This window comes from Harmonia axyridis, chromosome 4, assembly GCF_914767665.1.
Source record: "Harmonia axyridis chromosome 4, icHarAxyr1.1, whole genome shotgun sequence".
NCBI classification, from domain to species: Eukaryota; Metazoa; Arthropoda; class Insecta; order Coleoptera; family Coccinellidae; genus Harmonia; species Harmonia axyridis.
Window position 1 is genome coordinate 44593991 of NC_059504.1, and position 20321 is coordinate 44614311.

At 33.8% G+C, this 20321-nt stretch overlaps 4 protein-coding genes across 9 annotated transcripts; all 4 read right to left on the minus strand.

Moving 5' to 3' along the window:
• Positions 1-1091: 1091 nt before the first annotated feature.
• On the minus strand, positions 1092-4670 carry LOC123678136 (MPN domain-containing protein CG4751-like). 6 transcript variants are annotated; one of them, XM_045614971.1, is made up of 8 exons: positions 4571-4628; positions 4032-4154; positions 3377-3517; positions 3085-3307; positions 2934-3033; positions 2630-2799; positions 2322-2570; positions 1092-2265 (listed from the first exon to the last, which is right to left on the minus strand). In XM_045614971.1, the coding sequence occupies exons 2-8, from the start codon at positions 4152-4154 to the stop codon at positions 1232-1234; spliced, it is 2040 nt and encodes a 679-aa protein (XP_045470927.1). In that variant the 5' UTR covers positions 4571-4628; the 3' UTR covers positions 1092-1231. The 6 variants fall into 6 exon arrangements, with proteins under 6 accessions (XP_045470927.1, XP_045470931.1, XP_045470928.1 ...); XM_045614975.1 differs by lacking the exon at positions 4032-4154 and having other exon boundaries at positions 4575-4670; XM_045614972.1 differs by lacking the exon at positions 4032-4154 and having other exon boundaries at positions 4571-4664.
• A 790-nt stretch (positions 4671-5460) lies between these two features.
• On the minus strand, positions 5461-7201 carry LOC123677434 (ADP-ribosylation factor-like protein 5B). Its single transcript, XM_045613937.1, has 4 exons — positions 6817-7201; positions 6414-6622; positions 5905-6140; positions 5461-5794 (listed from the first exon to the last, which is right to left on the minus strand). Exons 1-4 carry the CDS (start codon positions 6860-6862, stop codon positions 5746-5748), a joined length of 540 nt encoding a protein of 179 aa, XP_045469893.1. The 5' UTR covers positions 6863-7201; the 3' UTR covers positions 5461-5745.
• A 973-nt stretch (positions 7202-8174) lies between these two features.
• LOC123677435 (ribonuclease H2 subunit C) lies at positions 8175-9135 on the minus strand. Its single transcript, XM_045613938.1, has 3 exons — positions 8952-9135; positions 8661-8893; positions 8175-8324 (listed from the first exon to the last, which is right to left on the minus strand). Exons 1-3 carry the CDS (start codon positions 9097-9099, stop codon positions 8301-8303), a joined length of 405 nt encoding a protein of 134 aa, XP_045469894.1. The 5' UTR covers positions 9100-9135; the 3' UTR covers positions 8175-8300.
• Positions 9136-9293: 158 nt separating this feature from the next.
• On the minus strand, positions 9294-19499 carry LOC123677433 (methylenetetrahydrofolate reductase-like). Its single transcript, XM_045613935.1, has 4 exons — positions 19330-19499; positions 17413-17592; positions 14101-14276; positions 9294-9771 (listed from the first exon to the last, which is right to left on the minus strand). Exons 1-4 carry the CDS (start codon positions 19478-19480, stop codon positions 9406-9408), a joined length of 873 nt encoding a protein of 290 aa, XP_045469891.1. The 5' UTR covers positions 19481-19499; the 3' UTR covers positions 9294-9405.
• Between the last annotated feature and the right edge of the window lie 822 nt (positions 19500-20321).

The window sequence follows — 20321 nt, forward strand, 5'->3', positions numbered from 1 at the left end:
CATAAATTTCTAGTTTCTTCAGAAGCAGGTTATGCTGCATGCTTTTGAGAAGTTCAGAAACATTCCAATCGGAGTACCTCTGTGGTATCTATTACAAACTTAATCAGTTCAGAAAGTGCTGTCTCCATGTTTCTGGAGCCAACACAACTTTGTTGACATTTAAAAAAAGCGTAATAAGCAAAAAATTTTGAGAAACTTATTAGTCAACTTATCGGACGATAATCCTCCAATTTATAAGGATAATCTTTTTTATATAATGGTTTTATAACCACTCGGAAGTATTCCCTCTGTACAGGGTGGGCAAATAAGCGAGGTAAGCGGCTATATCTCCGAATCCACTCATCGTAGAGATTTGCGGTAAACATTTTTACTACTAAAGTGTACAAGAAAACACACTGGAAATTGTTTTGAAGTTCATACTGCTACCGCTAGAGGGCGTAATAGCTACCGTCGAGTAGAAAATTGAATTTTACTCGAAAATGTTTCAGATGAAGTTGAAGAAAAAATATCATCACTGTAATCCTTGGAAAATTCTCTTTCTTTTTGAATTGTCACTTTCGATTTTACTACATCAAATAAGGGTAGGTGAAAGGGAGAAATCTGACTGATTGAAATGCCAAAAACAAATTTATCATGATTATATTTTGTCCTCAATCAACAAGATATTATCTTTCAGACCAGATCTAATTTGCTCAAAAATGTTGAGCCAAACTGAAGTTACAGGCATTTGAATCAGTCAGATTTCTCCCTTTCCTCTTCCCTTTTTTGATGTCGTAAAATTGAAAGTGACAATTCAAAAAGATTGAGACTTTTCCAAGGATTACAGTGATGATTTTTTTTCTTCATCTTTAGATGAAACATTTTCGAGGGAAATTCATTTTTCTACTCGAAGATAGCTATTGCGCCCTCTAGCGGTAGATATATGAATTTCAAAACAATTTCCAGTGTGTTTTCTTGTACACTTTAGTGGTGAAACTTTTCACCGCAAGTTTCTACGATGAGTGGATCCTGAGATGTAGCCGCTTACCTCGCTTATTTGCCCACCATGTACAAGATAATATTCATACGATTTAAGATAATAATAATAAACATTCATTTGAAGGTTTATTACATAAAAATAAAATTACAGTATAAAATATAGGAGTTAAACTGAATAACAATCATACACGAGAAAAAAAATCATTAAAAAGTAATGACAATAAATATAAAATTACATTTTGATAAAATACTATCATTGGGTCAAGTTCAAGGGTGTGTTGTCATTGTTTGATGGCTGTTGACTCAAATCCAAGGTGAGCTCATTAGACTGCTGAGTATCAGAGTTTTTCGACATACTCAAGTCCAACATTGAGTAGCCGCTAGATTTAGATACGTTACTCTTTTCATTTTCATTCTGACTTTTGCAAGAATCTAAACTAAAGTCCGACATATTATTTTTCATTCCACTCAAATCAGCTATATTGAAATCCTTATGTGGCTTATAAGTATAATCTGTACTAGAAATTTTAGAGAGGTTTAAATCTGGGGCTAAAAAGTTACTCTTCAAATTCAAAACATCAGGTATTTGATATTCGTTCTTCCAAGATTTGATATCAGAAGGAATCTTCAATGTAGATGACGTTTTAGTTTGTTCTTTCGTTTTGTTAACGGGACTGCTACTCGACAAAGGTTTCAAAAGTTCTTGCATTTTAAATAGATTTGACTGAAGGAACATATTATTTGCCGCTAATGTACTGTGTGCCATTGGGTCAGGTAAGCCCAGCATGGAGGAAGTGCTGGTATACTTCCCAGAATTCATGGAATTATAGAACAAACTCGAAATATCTTGAGGTAACATCATAGAATTGAGACTGACAGGTGTGTTTAACGTCGGTAGGATCTGTGGTTTGGACACAGAAGGAATGGAGAGCAGACTGTCGTTTTCTTCAGCACCACACCCTACTAAATCCCTTATGAATTTCCACGTATTGGTATCCTTCTCTTCCCTCGGAAACTTAGAGATCAAAGTGCTCTTCAGTTTATCTATGAAAAGTGAATTACCCATGTACTGATCATTGAAATTTATAAAATCTTTTTCTTTTTTGTAATATTCTGCACATTTTGTGATTTCGTCTTTCATGAGATCCGTTAATTGAGAATCTTGACTCACACTATAAGACATAAGCATTGGACGACCATATTCATTGGGTTTAACTTCCGGCGGAGGTATGACCCAATAGGCGATGATGCTTGATTCTAACGAACTATTCTCATAGTTATATGGAGCTGAAATGAAGGAAAATTAATTGGAAAAATCTTGTATTTTTTTTATTAAAACTCACATATGATAATTCCTATGCAAGGAGAATAGCTATTATCCGACTGTCCTTTCATTTTTATTTGATAGTCTAGTTGTGCGTCCACATCTCTTAAAGTTGGGGCAGCTGCCGTGAATGGATGGGAATGATACCAACCAACAAGGAGTAGTTTTTCTCTTTCGATCGTTTTTGATATTTCTGCTTCAACATTGGAAGCATTTTCTCTGTCCGCCTTTGTATTCCGGCAAGGAAACGCATGGGTCACTTGTAAATCTGTATACAACATTACATTTTACATCTTGGAGAACTTAACCATGATTTCTACAACTTACTATGGCTATTGAAATCCCAGTGTCCTGCTAAATAACCAGATACTTCACTTTTGGTGAGATGACTGTGAAAATCCATCACGAGAGCAGCATTTGTCGATAATGTAACCAAGAATGGTTGTATTTTTCCCAAATTCGAAAAAGGAACACATTCTATCAGGGTATTGGCATCACTGAAATCGTTCAAAAATTATGAAGCAACATAAAGAGAGCATACATATAAATAAATTAAATGCTGGATATAAAGATATTATCCCAACCTACAAAAATCAATAACTAAATAAAAATTTTTTCATTAATAACTTACTGAGTTAATGTTCGGTTTGCTATTGTGTTATGCTTGACAACCATTCTGAACACTAAATTTGACATAATCTTCAGTTCAGTTGAATCGTTTTCTAAGATTTCTGGAATATATTCAAATAATCACACCTTAATCTTCTTCACAGTTCATTTACCTTGTTCTTGTTCTTCCTTCTTCTTTCTATACCAAATATTTTTATAAGCATCCAATTTTCTGCCTTTATATTTAACAGAAGCCCAACCGCAACCCGATTTCTTGTCAGGATTGATGAAACGTTTACAAGCTATAGCCCAAGCACTTGGTGTTGCAAACGCTATGTCAGTCTCTTGACTTCTAATCCTTCCGTCTGGCAAAAGGTCACCAACAAATTTTTGACCCTTAAAAATAATGAGTCTGTTAGTATAGAACGAATTAATTTGAGTAGATTTGTGTTAATATGTACTTACTAAATATTCTATAGTCATAGCCCCCCGTCCAGGTTGTAAAATTTTAGCATCTAAGAGCATTTGCAAAGTGATTGTCCTGGAACTGGCACCAAAGACATGTTTTACACTACCAGTTTTCTGGCCAATGTCACAGTCTGTATCCTAGAAGTGAAATATGAAATATATTAAAGTAATAATAATTCCATATTCTATAACAATTTTATATATTCTATATACACATTTCTGAAGTTTATATATCATATATATAGTAGAATCGCAACTCATTATAATTCATGCATAGCAAAAAAGCAGTGGCACAATTAATTTTATTTCACCTGTTATTAGTGAGCCATTTTATTGTGAAAATAAAGCAAATAATTTTTTTTTCAATGCAATAATATACCTCTAACGAGGCATGAGAAGTATAATTTATTTAACAGAACAGTGAAATCAATTGCTGCTATAATATGCTACTTCTATGAGCTAATTTAGTATGAATTCACATATTTTATTTGAAGCATAGTTGTGAGATCATTATTTGTATAAATCTTGAATATACGATAGAAAAAAATTCTTCAATTTGTCAATATCTATAGTATGTTCAAGTATTTATATAAAGCATAATCATGCAAAATTAAGAAGCCAGAAACAAAGAAAAACGAGAATATAAAGAAACCTCATCAAATTCTTCATTCTCTTCTTGTTCTTCCTCTTGAAGAGTATTATCTTCATCTTCAGCAATTGAAGACTGAATAAAATTTGACTGACCTAACAAAGCAGCTTGGAGATGTGACTGCATCTACGAAAAAAATATCAGCTTTATAATGCCAACCACTTGGCTTACTGGAGCTATGAATTAGTTCAACAATTTTCTATTATTTTGCTTTCTTATGAAATATCTTCAGAGAAATTCATTTTATCCAAGCCTCCACCAAAAAATGAGATAAATAGAAAGTGCTGATATCTTAAACAATTTTTCGTAGCTATCAAGCTCTTCCTAAAACTATCTTCTAGTCAAGTAGTAAATGCAGACAAAAGCCAAACAGTTTACTCTGCTATTTCTACTTTTTAAAACAAATTTATTAAATTAAACAAACCTTAAGTTTACTTCAAAATAAAATTAAAAAGAATTATTGCCTTTTATTTTAATAATTCAGAATATATACTTAGAGATATGTAGTACATATATTTATTTGGAATGAATAGCATATTTACTTGCTTTATTTGTTTTTAATTAATTTTCCTTGCCTAACTTTATTTATTATGTTATTTTTTTTTATTGACTAATCACAGAACTCATTGAACATGAACACAGATAACTGACATTTGTTCGTTTGTGTTTATTTATGGGCATCTCCAAAAATAAATATAAAAATTAAAAATCAAGAAGCATTTTTGCGTGAAGCCCGAAGACATCGTTCTATTATTTCGTCACAATATCTGTAATTTTCGAATTTTGAGCAAAGTTTTGTTAAAAACTAAAGGCTTTGACGAATTCAAATCTATTGTACTTACGAAATTAGTTTATTTCAAAACCCCAGGTTTGATCGCGATGAAAATTTGCATTTGGATGTTGAATCACCATTTAAAGCCTCGTGCAAAATTTCATATTGATCGCATAACCAATACCGTAGAAATTTCAAGAATGTCGAATATTATATTCAGTTATGTGGTCTCCAAGCGTGCAATTGATGCATGAATGACGAGCACTTAAAAGTGCCTGATTTCTACTTAGTACTTTCCTCATTTTTTTCAGGAAACAATTGAAGGATTTAAAGAATCCATTATTATGTTTTTCAGGAATATTGAATTTAGTTGCAACAAAAATCTAACTATAATAAAACGTTAATCTAACTGGACAGAACAATTTTTTTTCGTTATCGATACTTATATCATTCTCTTTCATTTGTAACGCATAATTTTTTGTCAGATTACTCAAAAGCTCACGAGAATATTAGAGTTGTATTGTGATATTCTATTACCATTTTTTTTCTCAAATAAAAAAAAAATGAGAAAACGGACTTTATTTCATAGCAAACCAGGTTGGTTTTAAAGTTATTAAAATTTTATTCAGGCTGAATGGATTGAAACACATTTTATCAAAATGTTCTTTCATTATTTAATGTTATTTGTATATTACAATATTATGAATATGATGACAACTTAATCTCCTAATTGATCATCTTTGAATTCAGAATTTAAGATTTGTTAATCGGAGATTAATGTAATGAAGGATGATGTATTTCACAATGACGCTGACTGATGGAATCATTTGACACATAGGAAATTTCTTCCCTCAATATGAGGAAATTAACATTTGAATCGTTCACAAGTTAAACTTCTGTACGAAATTAGCCTCATTCAAATTCACACTAAGTATGCCAATGGTGTCATTTTCTCTTTAACCGTCCTGCTATCCATTCCAAACCGGAGTACAACCTAAAAAAAAAATACATTCAATAATCATAAATAGTGATATAATATTTCACTTAAATGATGTAGAACCTCGAAAAAAATTAGCTAATTTAAAAATATTTGTATTAACTCACCCTTCGCCTGTAAGGGCACAACAACTTTGAATATGCCATTGTTGTTGTTTTATCGATGTTAAATTAAGTTCTTCTGATATTTCTGAAGCAGTAAGTGAACCTTTTATGTCTTGTTTATTGGCATATATGAGAACACCTGCTTTGGATAATTCTTCATTTGCTAACATTTTATAAAGTTCTTCTTTAATTATTGCCAATCGTTCCTTATCTGTAGAGTCTATGACAACAATCACAAACTGAAAGAAAGCAGATAAAACATGAAAATAGTTGTTCTGAATTCAACAAACACAATAAATATGTCAAGAGCACAACTTCTCAAGAACATTCTATTTGTATAAATAGATTAGAAGAATTGAATTATCTTTAATTAGGTTAAGTATGTAAAAACCTTTTGTTACATTTCACCTAATCATTCCAGAAGAAAGTGATCAATAAAGAACAGGTACTTTTATGAAATGCTAAGAATTTAGATTTGTAAGTCTTAGATATTACTGAAGATGAAAATCTACCTCAGTATTTGTGTAATATGTACTCCAGGCAGCTCTCAATGATTGCTGACCACCCAAATCCCACATAATAAAGTGAATATTTCTCCATACAACTTCTTCTACATTTGAACCAATTGTTGGGCTTGTATGAACAACTTCGTTCATCAGGAACTGATATAAAATAGTCGTTTTACCTGCGTTATCAAGTCCAACAATAACAATTTTGTGTTCTGAAACATATAAATTATTTATATTCATGTATTAATCTTTGAGAATAAAATAAGATTAATATAATATAATATCATATTTAATAAAATCTATTAGATCAGCTGCAAGAAATATCCAAAGGTCAAAAAAACTAGATTTAAAAGGAAAATGATTTAAAATCCAAAAATATAACCTATTAGTATATTGAATCGAATACCTTCGTTGCCAAAGAGGTTCCATAATTTTGCAAATAATAAACCCATGTTAATTTCACTCGAAAATATTCAAGAATAAATTGTACTAGTATGAAATAGTTTTTTTTTATCACAGTCTTATGGTAGATAAAACTTTAGTTCTATCAAGCATATTCCTTCATCTCACTCAAAACACAAAGAAACACTCTATCGAACTCGCATTTGCTATTGTTGTTCTGAACATTACACATGACAAAATATATTTTCCACGGGAATCAAAAAGATCACTTTTTTTGAGAAATTACTTCACTCAAGTCATAGAGTCGATCATATGGGAATAAATGAATGATACATTAATGTGACGTCAAGAGACAAGGCACTTTCTAGTTTTCATCATATGATAAACGTGTTATTGTCAGACTGTGTTTATTTTCAGCAGACAACTCCTTGGCCACAGAACAGAACACCGTATAATCAGCCATTAAAACGCAAAGATTATGACAAGAATAGTGTTATATTCGATGTATTCCAATTTATTATCACATAAATAAACAGGAAATAAACTATTAGATTAGATACATCATTATTTTTGCAATCTGCAGAGTAGCTTTTATTGTTGCCAATGGACTTAATACAACAAATTGGCCTATCTATTGTTTTTGTCTTCATAGTTGACAAACAAAAATTAAAAAGGGCAACGTAGACCGCCTGTCATAAATATTAAGACTGCCATCAAAACCAAATAATATAAGCCTTAATATTTGAGACAACCCAATAAGCTAGACTGAAAATATTTCTTTCAAACAAGACGGCAACGTTGTAAGAGCGAGTGAATAACACTATTAATTAATTCGATATAGTTCTTGAGAAAGTGTATCAGTTTCTTAGAATGTTAATTCATAGGATGTTGAGAAACTAATATTTTTTCGTAAAATTCATAGTGAATCTGCCATATTTCTACTTACTTTTCATTAGTAATATATTATTTAAATGTCTATAGTTCCTCGAAATGATACTTTATTATCAGTTTTAATCCACTTAACACATAATTTGTATTTCAACAAGAATTCATTGACTGATCTGCTATTTTTCATTATGTAAATTCCATATTAAGATACATTATTAGAGTAAGTGTTCCTTGTTGAACTTGATCTCTGCAATATAAAACCTTTTTGATTCCAAGAAGAGAACTATTCATTGAAATAGTATTGCAAATCGAAAATGTTGTTTTCATTATTACCTTCTATTTAATTTAACCAGGAAATCCCTGTCTTTAAATATTGGGTATTCATAGTTTTCGTTACAAGTCTTTTATTACTCACTCCACAAAAAAAGTTTGTTGCAGGAAAAACATATTCATTTCATTAGTGAAAAAATGAAATTCAATGAGAAATTATATCTTTATTAGAGGTATAGGAAAAATAATTTTTAACAATCAATTTAATAAGGCACAAATAACAGTTTTGGTGTTTGATTCCAATTGGATCTATACGATATTACCGGCTTGTTATTCATCTATAGGACTATGAAGCTGAAAATCAAGAAAATCTATTAATAATGTGAGAAAGGTTAATAACATTACTATGTAAGAATTACAAATGTTTATGTGAAATCCTACAATAGAATTAAGCTTTGTCTGGATGATTCCACACATTATATAAACAGTACAGATAGGGGGGAAAATTTTCATCGTATTCACTGCACAGTGAATGTTGATTAACATGATTCTGCTTTTTATAGGATTATTTTCCAATTCATTTGATATCAATATTAATTTAAAGGCTAGAGTGGTTCCTTGAGAATGGATACTATGAAAGAGCTTCCGATAAAATGAGGAAATACCATTACAAAATTTGATTATACTTACTGCTTCTGCTATATCTATCCATTCCATAGCTTGAACTAGGGTATCATTCTGACTAGGAATTTTTCCCCAATTCCAATAGGTAAAATCATCAAAGGTATGGAGCACATAAAATTTTCTTTCCTCAGTTTCAGTAGAAGGTTTTACTGTCTCGTGTAACACTAAACCTTTATAACCTTGTGGAAGACTTAACTCTTTGCCTATTAGTGGGTATCCCCTGAATGAGGCATATTTTACTAGAGGAAAATGAAAATTGATGATCAAAGTTAATTAATTAAATGAAAAGATACTTACAACCAGCTTCTGATTTTTTTTGCAAGAAATATTTAGAAACTTCGGCATCACAATCTGCATGAATTTTAAGAGGAATACTATGAATTTCTTTCGTTAGTTCTCTATTTGTTTTAAGACCATTTTTCCCGTTTTGTATGTGAATCGCCATTTTCAAATAAATAAACACAGAAGAAAGTTTCGCGCGATAATTAAATTTGACAGATGTCACATGCATCAAGATAATGCTTACGTTCCAGATACAACAATTGTTGTTTCTGTACGTTCCAAATATTCAGCACGGATGGAAAAATTTTATTAACTTATTTAATGACTGAGTTAATAGATATTAAAGATCATGAAAGATTAATAATAAAAACAACTTTTTTTATTGTACTTCATGAATATAACTTGGAATATAAACATATCGAGTAATGTTGGGAATTTGGAAAGAAGAGGTTTCCAAAATGCCTCATTTCTAAAGTTTCATATTGCTAAGGAAATTATGGACAGCGTCGAACTCGTTCATTGTATATATGTGAGGTGGGCAAAAATCTTCATCGAGTAATATTTTCTTAATTATATCGTTAGATAATTGAATACCATAAGCTGCAATTTCCTCTTCTGATTCTTTGTGATCTTTTATGAACTGTACAATAGGATCGTTTGTAGGGACTTTGCACAATTTTTTCAATAGGCAGAAATCAACCACCGATCTTATAACGTAAACCCCTGGAATGATATTCATTGTGATTTCGAATTTTCGGACGTTTTTCAGGAATGTTCTGTAGATATCGTAGGAAAACGCAGCTTGAGAAATTATATATTTTGCCCCAGCATCATTCTGCAAAATAAATATTTGATATTATCGATTTAATTCTGAAAACAAAAAGGACAAAAGAACAATGATGAGTATTATGAGCATTATTTTGTAAAATGAATTGTTGAAATTACTTGATATGAGTAGGTTCCATAGGGTAATAAAAATAGATAGAGGAAGAATATGCCATTTTTACATGACCCCAACATGGTTAGATTACGTTGTGGGATTGAGATATATTTTCAAATTATCAATTTTACTATATCGTTATGAATGTATATTATATTGAATGAAATATATTTATTTGAGTGATTCCCAATTAAATATGCAAATTTGAATAATTGGAATCGATATCTTTCCTAATTGTCGAATTTAAAATGAGTAGAATATTTATTATTTTCTGTATCTATCTGCTGAAATCCAAGCTTTGGCAACTTTGGCTCTCCTAGTGTCATCGGTTGTTTCTGGTCTTTTGGCACGCTTGAAGTTTGTTTTCTGAATTTCTGATATATTTAGATATTTATTTTAATATATACTGCGCAAAAAAATTAACGCACATTATGGAAATCTCAAATTTATTCTACAACTGAAGGTGTTCTCAATGATAATTATTTTTATCAGAATTATGCATGCATATGTTATCCACTTTCGAAGTTTTTCTTCAATACAGATGTTTTTTCCCAGCAGAAATAAAAAAAGATGAGATTATCAGATTTTGAATGTATTGTCTCCATTCTGAAATCAGTTGTTCTCGATCAATTCTAGTGATCAATAGTTTTTCTTTCGTTTGATTTTCTACACTCGATCGCTATGCAACGCGAAACACGCAATTTGACCCAAGAGGAATGTGTGTAGTTTTGCGAGAAGAAGGGTGGACATACACAAGAATTGCAGAAAGGATTGGAGTTTCCCATACAAGTGTGTCCAGAATGTTGCAGCGATTCAGGGAGACAGGTATGAATGTCCGAAGACCAGGACAGGGTAGACCACAACTGCCATTCAAGAACGTTACTCGAGAGTTTCTCCGTTGAGACAACGGTTTGCAACCGCTCGCCTCTTTCAAAATCAGCTTGAGCAAACTCATTGGGTGCAAATTAGCACTCAGACAATAAGAAATCACCTCAGAGAATATGATTTAAGGCCTCGTGTCGCGGCAAGAGGCCCAGCTCTTACCCCAGCCCATCGAAGGGCGCGTTTGGATTTTGCGAGAGAGCATATCCATTGGGAAGAGGCTGATTGGGAAAGAGTTCTCTTCACAGATGAGTCTAGATTCTGCCTCTACCATTGTGATCGACGTTTCCTTGTATACAGACGTCCACATGAAAGATATGCTCAGTGCAATTTCCTGAATAATACTGGTTTCGGGACAGGATCGATTATGGAATATCTTTGACTGCTCGCACAGACCTAGTGGTCGTTGATAATGGAGCTATGAATGCCGATAGGTATATAAGGAACATTCTTGAAGAGCATGTAGTGCCATTTGCCCCATACATTGGTGAAAATTTCATTTTTATGGACGATAATGCCAGACCCCATCGTGCGCGCATCGTTCAGGAGTACCTTGAAGAGGTTGAAGTCTCTCGAATGGAATGGCTAGCAAGAAGTCCAGATCTCAATCCGATTGAGCAGGTTTGGGACAACCTCAATAGAAGGCTGAGAAGTTCAGAGAATCATCCAGCTACACTTAATGACTTAGGAATCCAACTCAGAGAAATCTGGAAAGGATTAGATCAGAACATTTTAAGATCATTCATTTTGAGTATGAACCGTCGCGTCGTTGCCGAGCTGTAATTAACGCAAGGGGTGGAAATACCAAGTATTAAATCACTTATCAGCATTACAGTATTTTGAAAAATTTTTATTTCTCTTCTTTCACATAAGATTCGGTGAAATCTTGAATTTTTCTTCCATTCAATGTGTCTTGTTATGTCCAAAACCTTCCCGAGAGAACATAAAAAATAGTTATAAAGTCAATGTAGAGTTAACTTTCATTAAAATTGAGATTTTCAGAATGTGCGTTAATTTTTTTGCGCAGTGTATTTTGAGTTAATATGAAACGTTGATTCATTATAGGACATAAGAAGTGCGTTTTTTGTGGAGAAATTACGAATTGAGTGAAATATCGTATCACTGATATGTTTTCATTTCCGCGCGCCTCTTGTCAAATTTGATAGTTCATGATGGGCACAAAATTTGGTTACTGAAAATGACATATACTCCCTCTTTCTTTGTTTATTATTCGGTGGAAGGTTCTTATAAAAGATACTGTTATGGATCCCTGTAAATTAAATTTTGAAAAATTTTACAATAGATCTAAAAAAATAAAAAAAAAAATATAAATTTTCCAGTTGCAGGAACTCTTCTCTCAGTTGGGTTCAGATAAATGAATAACAATTTTTTTTCTTTTTCAAACCTATCTTTCGACTCCAATAACATGAGTCGCTCGAGTTTTATTTGCTGTACTTGGAGCATCACAGTTCACCATTTTTGTTTTGTTATCATCAACTGGAATATCCCCTCCTTTAGCAAGATTATCCAGAAACTTATTAAATGTTTTGAAATATATCGTTTTTCTTTCAATTTGCCAAATTCAATACCGATATCATTAGTTATCAATTCTTGTCGAATACTTGGGCTTGTTTTAGGCACTCATCAACAGTTTGGTTTATAACTTTACCATCCGATTCTTATCTCCGAATTCGGATAAAACTGTCAATTCTTTTTCTCTAAATTTCTTCGTGGCGTCTTCTCTTGAACTTTTTTCGCTATCCTGGATATTTAATTTCTTCCAGCTTTCGATGATTCAATTTTTGTTTGTGAACTATTGCACTGCTGTCACTCCATTTTGAAATTGCTCATCAATCGAATCTTCTTATCTTGTGCCATTCAATTAAATTTTTGCTTTTTAAAACTTAATTATTAATTTTAACGGGTGTTTTTTTCGAGGTATATAACTTTAAGTTGGCATTACTGTTCAAGATGGCGACCGATTTAACAGCTGTCAAGTGATTTATTCTCAGTTTGGTTTAGCAATTCATCATGAATAGATTCACGCCTGAACAACACTTGCAAATAATGCAATTTTATTTCGAAAATAATGGTTCTGTGCGGAATACTTATTGCGCACTACGTCCATTTTATTTTGTTTAGCGATGAAGCGCATTCTGGTTGAATGGCTACGTCAACAAACAAAACTGCCGCATTTGGAGTGAAGCTAATCCTCAAGTGTATGTCGAAACACCGTTACATCCAGAAAAACTGACTGTTTGGTGCGCTTTATGGGCTGGTGGAATCATTGGTCCGTACTTCTTCAAAAACGATGATGGCCAGAACGTTACAGTCAATGGTGATCGGTATAGAGCCATGATTACTAACTTTTTCATTCCTGAATTGAACAACCATGATGTCCAGGAGCTGTGGTTCCAACAAGACGGCGCAACATGTCACACAGCTCGTGCCACAATCGATTTATTGAAAGACACGTTTGGTGACCGCCTAATTTCACGTTTTGGACCTGTGAATTGGCCTTCAAGATCTTGTGATTTAAAACCGCTAGACTACTTTCTGTGGGGCTGTGTAAAGTCATTGGTCTATGCGGATATGCCACAAACCCTTGACCATTTGGAAGACAACATTCTCCGTGTTATTGCCGATATACGGCCACAAATGTTGGAAAAAGTAATCGAAAATTGGACGTCCAGATTGGACTACATCCGAACCAGCCGTGGCGGTCATTTGCCAGAAATCATATTTGAAATGTAATGCCACAAGATTATCTTGCGGATAAATAAAATTCATGTCAATCGAATAATCCCCATCGTTGTTTTATTGCAATTTAAAGTTCTATAGCTCTAAAATAAGCACCCTTTATTACAAACATTTAAAAACCATCTGCTACATTTTAAATCTAAATATTATGTATGAAGCAAAATGAGATCGATTTCATCTGAATTTTGATTGATTTTTATACAATTTTTGAATATTTTACTTTCAATGAAATTTTACGATTTAAAAATTGAAAATTATTTGAGGAAATCCATAATAGTACCTACCTATAAATAATATTCCTTGGAATAAAATTCAAGTTTATGGAAGTTTTCAAGATTTTGAGATTTTCTTTGGAGGTGACAAACAAAGTCAATTTAGAAGTTTTTAAGCTATTTAGAAGTTCTCAAAATACCATGGATCGACTTCCTAGGTTAGGAATGCAAACCTATTTTGATCGAAATTTATATCCAAAGGAATATTCTGAATGCCAAATGGACGGACAGATAGGTAGAGGCATAATAATTTTTCATTCGGTGAATATATTTTCGGGGGTTTAGGATCACATCTTATTCTAATACAAACCTTTAGTTTTAGATATTTCATATCTTCTTCAATTGTCTTACTTTCCGGATGCTTGTAGGGGTATCCAGTCACGCAAATATCAAAGTAATCCCCGTATTTGCCTCTGATGTACTTGATCAGATCAAGACCATAAGGAAAGTCATATTTCGATTGATCCAGATGACAATCTGGGGCAGCTGAAAAAAGCGTTTTAATGTATACTCTGGATACATGAAAATGCAACCACAAGAAGGCTTCGAAGCTTTTCGACCAAACTTGGCAGTGAAAATTCACAGAAATTAAATTAAAGATGAAGGAGTTGTATTACACCATTCTTATTAGTTCTACGTCTGACCATCATGTAACTCAAGCATAATCTGGATTCCTCTCTGAAGATCACCCTATGGTATTCCAAATTCCAATCCAGTTGCGAAGTAGGTACACCACTAGAAACATTGCAATATTATTATTATTTGAACTGGGGTCGTTTTGGTTCGGTAAGCCTTCCGGGAACTGCGACCATTCAGATCTTTTTTTCACTACCCTACTCATTCATAGAAACCCAGGGAGGTCGTCAACGACGTTAATAAAATTGACAACCTCCTTAGGGGCCTTGGCCGTTACCTCTCTGGTATCCAGGACCGGCTTATCCATGTGAATGGTTCTTAGGCCAGCCAGCTCCGGACACTTGCATAACAAGTGTTCGGCTGTTTCTGCTTCCGATCCACAGAGCCTGCAAATCTCGTCTGCTGATTTTCCCATACGGTACAAATGATGTTTGTACCGACAGTGCTCCCTCAGCAGTCCCACCATCACCCGAAGCTCTGCTCGCGACAGCTTCAGGAGCTTTTTGGCGTAGGTAGGTGAAATCTTCACGAATTTCTTTGCCTGAGCAAGTCTAGGAGTGTTAGTCCAGTGGATTGTCCTACTGTTCAACTCCCATAGCTGGACTTCAGCTTTGTATTGGTCTTTTCCTATCCCACAGAAAGGCTCAGGCCCACCAGGTCTTAACCTTGATGCACTTTTTGCAAGTTCATCCGCTCTTTCATTTCCTTCAACCCCACAGTGTCCTGGTACCCATTGTAGAGTCACCTTATTTCCTCTGGCAAGTTGCTTTATGGTGTTACGGAACTCCCAAGTCAGCAAAGACTCCTGACAACACGATTCCAGGGATCTCAGCGTGGTTTGGCTGTCCTTGGTGATGTAGATATGCGCCCCCTTGAGGTTCATTTTGAGACACTCCTGGGCGCATACATAAACATTGCAATAGGACTACAAGCTAAAATCTTTTATTCGATGGTAAATGTACGTAGCGTACTAAGATAATCGATCTCTTGATGCCATTAATCGAAGATGGCTGTCCTGGATCTCATTCTCATTTGTTTCTCTAGGCCGTCCTCTTGCTGGTCTATGGTCTATGACGTTCTTTAGACCATGCTTGCTAACACCGTACTGCAGAGGATTTGGTACGGTTCAGATGATTAGTAATTTCACCTTAGGACAACTGTCCTCTGGTGACCTGGACCTCAGTCCAATTAGGACAGTTGTCGATAAGTTTCGCATTGTTCACTCTAAGAATAATTGAAGCCTCAAACTGTAAAGGACACAAAAACAAAATAATTGCAACCAAACACAATAACAAAATCGAATAAATTTTCCAAAAAATAAATCAAATAATTTTGAATGTTAAATTTAATTAAGTATGTAGTTATATATTTTTGCCATGTTTGGTCAAAAAATTCAGATGTCATCTTGGTGTTGCATGACGAATGAATGAAACACATTTTTTTTGCTATTCAGCAGCTATATTTAAATTTTTATAAGTAACGATACAGTTATACATTATGGCCAACGAACATTTAACACCTCGATTTTCCGGTTTTAAAGTGAAAATGTGAAAAATTGCTCGGACCCGTCAATTTCTAATTCGAGGGGGAACAACTTTTCGCACTTAGCATCCCTGTAACTGCAACTGCATGAGGGGTGTTGCGATACCTCATTCGATCTTATGGAGTACTATTTGATCCTGAACTTCAGATACTTAAAATATACAATGGCCACCAAGGTCTCCGGATTTAACTTCATTAGATTTTTTCCCTTGGTCATATTTAAAGAACAACATTCATCATTTTGAAAATGTTGAAATATAGGAAAAACCTAACGATGTTGAATCCGGAGAACTGGTGACCACCGAATGTTTCAATTCTTTGAAGTTCACAGATTATTATAGACGAAATGTCCAATTAAGTTATCGAAACATCGAATTTCAGTTACTCTCTGTGTTTTCCGGAAGTCACAGACTACTCCACACAGTTAGAAATTGCGGTTTTTCCTTATTTGAAGTTTTTCCTTGATAAATCTTAAAGTATTCATTTTAGGTATCGAGTATGTTTAAGTAACCCCCACTATTTTTGTACGTAGAATCGACTGAAATAATAAAAAATATAGGTTCTAATTTGAAAATCTTGAGTTTTGATGAATTTGAGTTGTTCAATTTCATGAACTTCTAATAAACACCCTGTACATTTTTGGTTCAAACCGCAAACAGTCTCATAATAGTACGTATTTGCAGAATCGAAAATTAAGTAATTAAGGTTTTTTCGAAAAAAGTCCTCGTCGCCACCATTTTTTCATAAGAATACCATTAACTCAAGAACCGTTGAGTTTATACCCAGGGTATGACATATTTCTGAAATTGCCATCAAAAATACTATCTAATGATGCAATAATATACTTGGTGTGCTATTTGAAATGAGGAAGTAGTAGTCTGTTTCCGCTACAACCGGAAGTTGTAGAGATCTGAAAATATTTTAGGCAGAAAGATCATTGTCTCAAACCCCAATATGCAAATTTTCAGCACAAAATTGTGATTAGTTTTCCATATACGTCCAATAGGTCATCGCGGTGAATCACCCTGTATTTTCGGAAATGAAAAAAAAGCAATTTTATTTGTTATAGAAATTGTTATGGTTTACATTGAAAAAACACAAGTTTGTATTATAACTTCAGAACTAATGGAAATAACTAATAAATAATAACACCAATGGATTCTACTAAAAGTCCCTCTTAGATGCTTTTGTTTCATGTTGATAGTACCAATAAAAAAGAAGTTATGAGAATTTCACGTCATTTTCCAATTTTCCGTTATAGCTTGAAAACAGTTGAATTTATGTGGTTGCGGTTATCAACAATTTAATTCTCTCAAAATTCGACTCCGGAAATGTGCCTTTTTTTCTAGCTCAATGGATTCCTGAGATCTCCTCAGAAGACTACGAATTTGGGACACCCTGTACGCTTTACGGATGCATGGTATAGGTAGAGTGCTTTTCTTACCACCTCGTACTACCAAGAAGTTCCTCACGCCAATCGCACGGGCATGTTCTAAGATTTTTGAAATAGTTTTCTTGGTAACATTCCTTGCAGATATATGGACAACGGTTGGATGTCCTCTTTTTATAAGTTCTGCAGCTGTTACCAAAGGTTCTATTTCTTCGGGAGGTTTATTATAAGTACCTAGAAAAATATGTAATGTAATTATCCCACTCAAAGTATTTAAGGAGCTTTGCATAGCAATTCTATTCAAATTTGTCTGAATTTACAATTTTTTTTCAATCGAACCAAGGTTAGCTTTGATTGAAATATACTGCTCCACAAGTATTAGGGATATTGTATTCAATCGTTTTGAAAATTATGTAATCTTCGAGAAAATCGCTGTAAAATCATTTAAAACTCAATAACAAAACTTGAATCGATCCAATAAAAATCAGTATGAGACATTTCGTCAATCTGGTCGCCTTTTTTCTGAAGTTTGGTTCTTTGGATATGCTTCATGAATGTTTTTATTTCGAAATGGAGTCAGTTTATCAACGGCTTCGATTTGAAACGTGTTTTCAGAAAATGGCAAGACGTAAATTAACAAACGCTGAGGCTAATAGGGAAACGGAATGATACAGCGTGGCCTAACTCAGGTTGTTGTAGCGGAAAGGCTCCAAGTCAGCCAAATTGTGATATCTCGATTTTGGAATAGGTTCAGGGAGACAGGTTCTGTGTTTGAAAGGCCAAGGCTTGGTGGGCGACGAAAAACAACACCTGCTCAGGATCGTTTCATCACCGTTTCAGCGAGAAGAAACCCTACATCTACGTGTAGAATGCTACGGAATACTCTTCAAAATGCAGATGGGGTCCAAGTTTCCATCGAAACTATCAGACGACGTTTGAGAGAGCTGAATCTAGGTTCTAGACATCCATTAAGAGGAGTTCCATTAACATGTGACCATAAGCGTCAAAGACTGGAATGGGCAAGGCAACATATCAATTGGAACGATCATTGCCGTAGTGTCCTTTTCACTGATGAATCCAGATATGGACGATTTTGTAGTAGTTTTTGTTGTAGTGTTATGGTATGGGCCGGGATATTTTTCAACGGACGCACAGATCTACACATTTGTCCTGGGAATATGACCCCCTTACACTATAGGGAGCATGTCATTGACAATGTTGTGCCAAATTTTCACGCTGCTATTGGTAAAACTTTGCAATTTCTAGACGATAACGCTAGACCGCACCGTGCAGCCATAGTTGAGAATTCATCACTGGTATTCGTGAATACCAGAATGCGCGCGAGGAGCTTGGTATTCCACATTTACCAATACCTCCGCACTCACCAGATTTGAATTGCATAGAACATGCATGGGATATGCTCCAAAGAAGATTAGATAATCATGAACCTACCCCAGAATCCTTAAATGATCTGAGAGAGCTTCTGCCCCGTTTATGGAACCAAATTCCTCAAGAAATGTTCAACAACTTCGTGTGTAGTATGCAAAGAAGATGTCAAGCTGTTATTGATGCCCGTGGAGGCCATACATTGTATTGATAGTCTTAAAATGCTTGAATTCTCTGAGAATAAAATTTCGTTATTTTACTCGATTTTTCTTAACCACCCTGTATACGCTGCAGACCTACAGGCTAAAATTAACTTTATTTCCTGCAACTTGAAATCATATTAATATGAATTTTCATCACAAAAATCTCATTTAAACTCTATTTTTTTGCAATTTAAGTCAATATCCCTAACTCATGTGGAGCAGTTTACTACCGATATAGGTACGACGTTAATGGCCAGTTGCACCATTTGCCTAAACATTGATTAAAAATGAGGAAGTAATCAATGTTTAAATTTCAATCAATGTTCAGGCAAATGGTTCAACTGGCTATAAGAGTTAGCCCAGGTTATAGGTAAATGCTCACCAATCCAGATAACTGAACAAAAGTTGCATGGAATTTTATCGACTCGAGAATAATTGATTTCTTTCTTGGAAGAGACCTCTATTGAACATATTCTTTTCGATTTTCTAAAAATGTGTGAGAGTCTTTGATCAGATTTTGACATTTTTGACATTATTGATTCAATTTAGTTTCCTAGCAATATTAGTAGAGGAGGTAGCGTCAATTTTTACCGGCACATTTTACTGAGGCTGAAAATGTTCAGATTAGTTGTTGATGAAGGTGGCATTACGAAAAAACATGTAAGATGCAGAATTTCTGTGACCTAACCGATTATAGCTATTCAAAATTAGAATTAAAGTTTTTCAAAAGCTGAAATGTTTGTAATGAAAGTTAGAATTAAGTTTTCAAAGTGAAAATTCGATTGAGTGTCACAAAAAAAAGATATATTTGATGGAAATTCCCTTAAAACATTAATAAGAGGAACGGAAATCGCCTTGTAACTGATGCATTTGTTTTGATGCCAACAATAGTCACTCCTTGTCTGGCGTGACACTATAGCAGTAGCGTAACATAATTTGATTCATTTCGAAATTATCAATTCATGCTCAAAAATAGTTTATAATATGATTTATTCATAAAAATCCTTTGGTGTTTCAAAAGATTCAATGTTTTCTTAGTTTAATGATTTATCTTTTGTGAATTTATGAAAAAAGGATTCCTGATAAAACATTCAACAATCAAATCAGTATTCTCAATCAATCACACAATCGGTTAGCATGATTGTGATAGGTGACACTAAACTTCCATTTCCCTTGTAAGTATTCGGTATCGAGCACAAATGTTGACTTTGCGTTCCTTCTATCTATATTCTAAGAAAATTCCAAAATTTAAGTGACAGTAGTTTCATAGATCATAGACAGTACACAGATAATACCTTCAAAGGTGGACGTCAAGATTGAAATAACTGAATAGTAGAAGTAGAAAGTTATGCTGAATTGAGGCAAACGAAAGTA

Coding starts and splice junctions, on each gene's coding strand:
- LOC123677434 (XM_045613937.1), bottom strand. CDS start 6,862: ATGGGTTTATTATTTGCAAAATTATGGAACCTCTTTGGCAACGAAG. Junction 6,623..6,816: donor GAACCTCTTTGGCAACGAAG/GTATTCGATTCA, acceptor TATATGTTTCAG/AACACAAAATTGTTATTGTT. Junction 6,141..6,413: donor CATATTACACAAATACTGAG/GTAGATTTTCAT, acceptor GCTTTCTTTCAG/TTTGTGATTGTTGTCATAGA.
- LOC123677435 (XM_045613938.1), bottom strand. CDS start 9,099: ATGGCGATTCACATACAAAACGGGAAAAATGGTCTTAAAACAAATAGA. Junction 8,894..8,951: donor AAAAAAATCAGAAGCTGGTT/GTAAGTATCTTT, acceptor ATTTTCCTCTAG/TAAAATATGCCTCATTCAGG. Junction 8,325..8,660: donor GGATAGATATAGCAGAAGCA/GTAAGTATAATC, acceptor CTTGATTTTCAG/CTTCATAGTCCTATAGATGA.
- LOC123677433 (XM_045613935.1), bottom strand. CDS start 19,480: ATGTCAAAAATGTCAAAATCTGATCAAAGACTCTCACACATTTTTAGA. Junction 17,593..19,329: donor TTGTTCAGTTATCTGGATTG/GTGAGCATTTAC, acceptor ATATTTTTCTAG/GTACTTATAATAAACCTCCC. Junction 9,772..14,100: donor TGAAATATCTAAAACTAAAG/GTTTGTATTAGA, acceptor TTTATTTTGCAG/AATGATGCTGGGGCAAAATA.
- LOC123678136 (XM_045614971.1), bottom strand. CDS start 4,154: ATGCAGTCACATCTCCAAGCTGCTTTGTTAGGTCAGTCAAATTTTATT. Junction 3,034..3,084: donor GAAGGAAGAACAAGAACAAG/GTAAATGAACTG, acceptor AATATATTCCAG/AAATCTTAGAAAACGATTCA. Junction 2,571..2,629: donor CTGGGATTTCAATAGCCATA/GTAAGTTGTAGA, acceptor TGTTGTATACAG/ATTTACAAGTGACCCATGCG.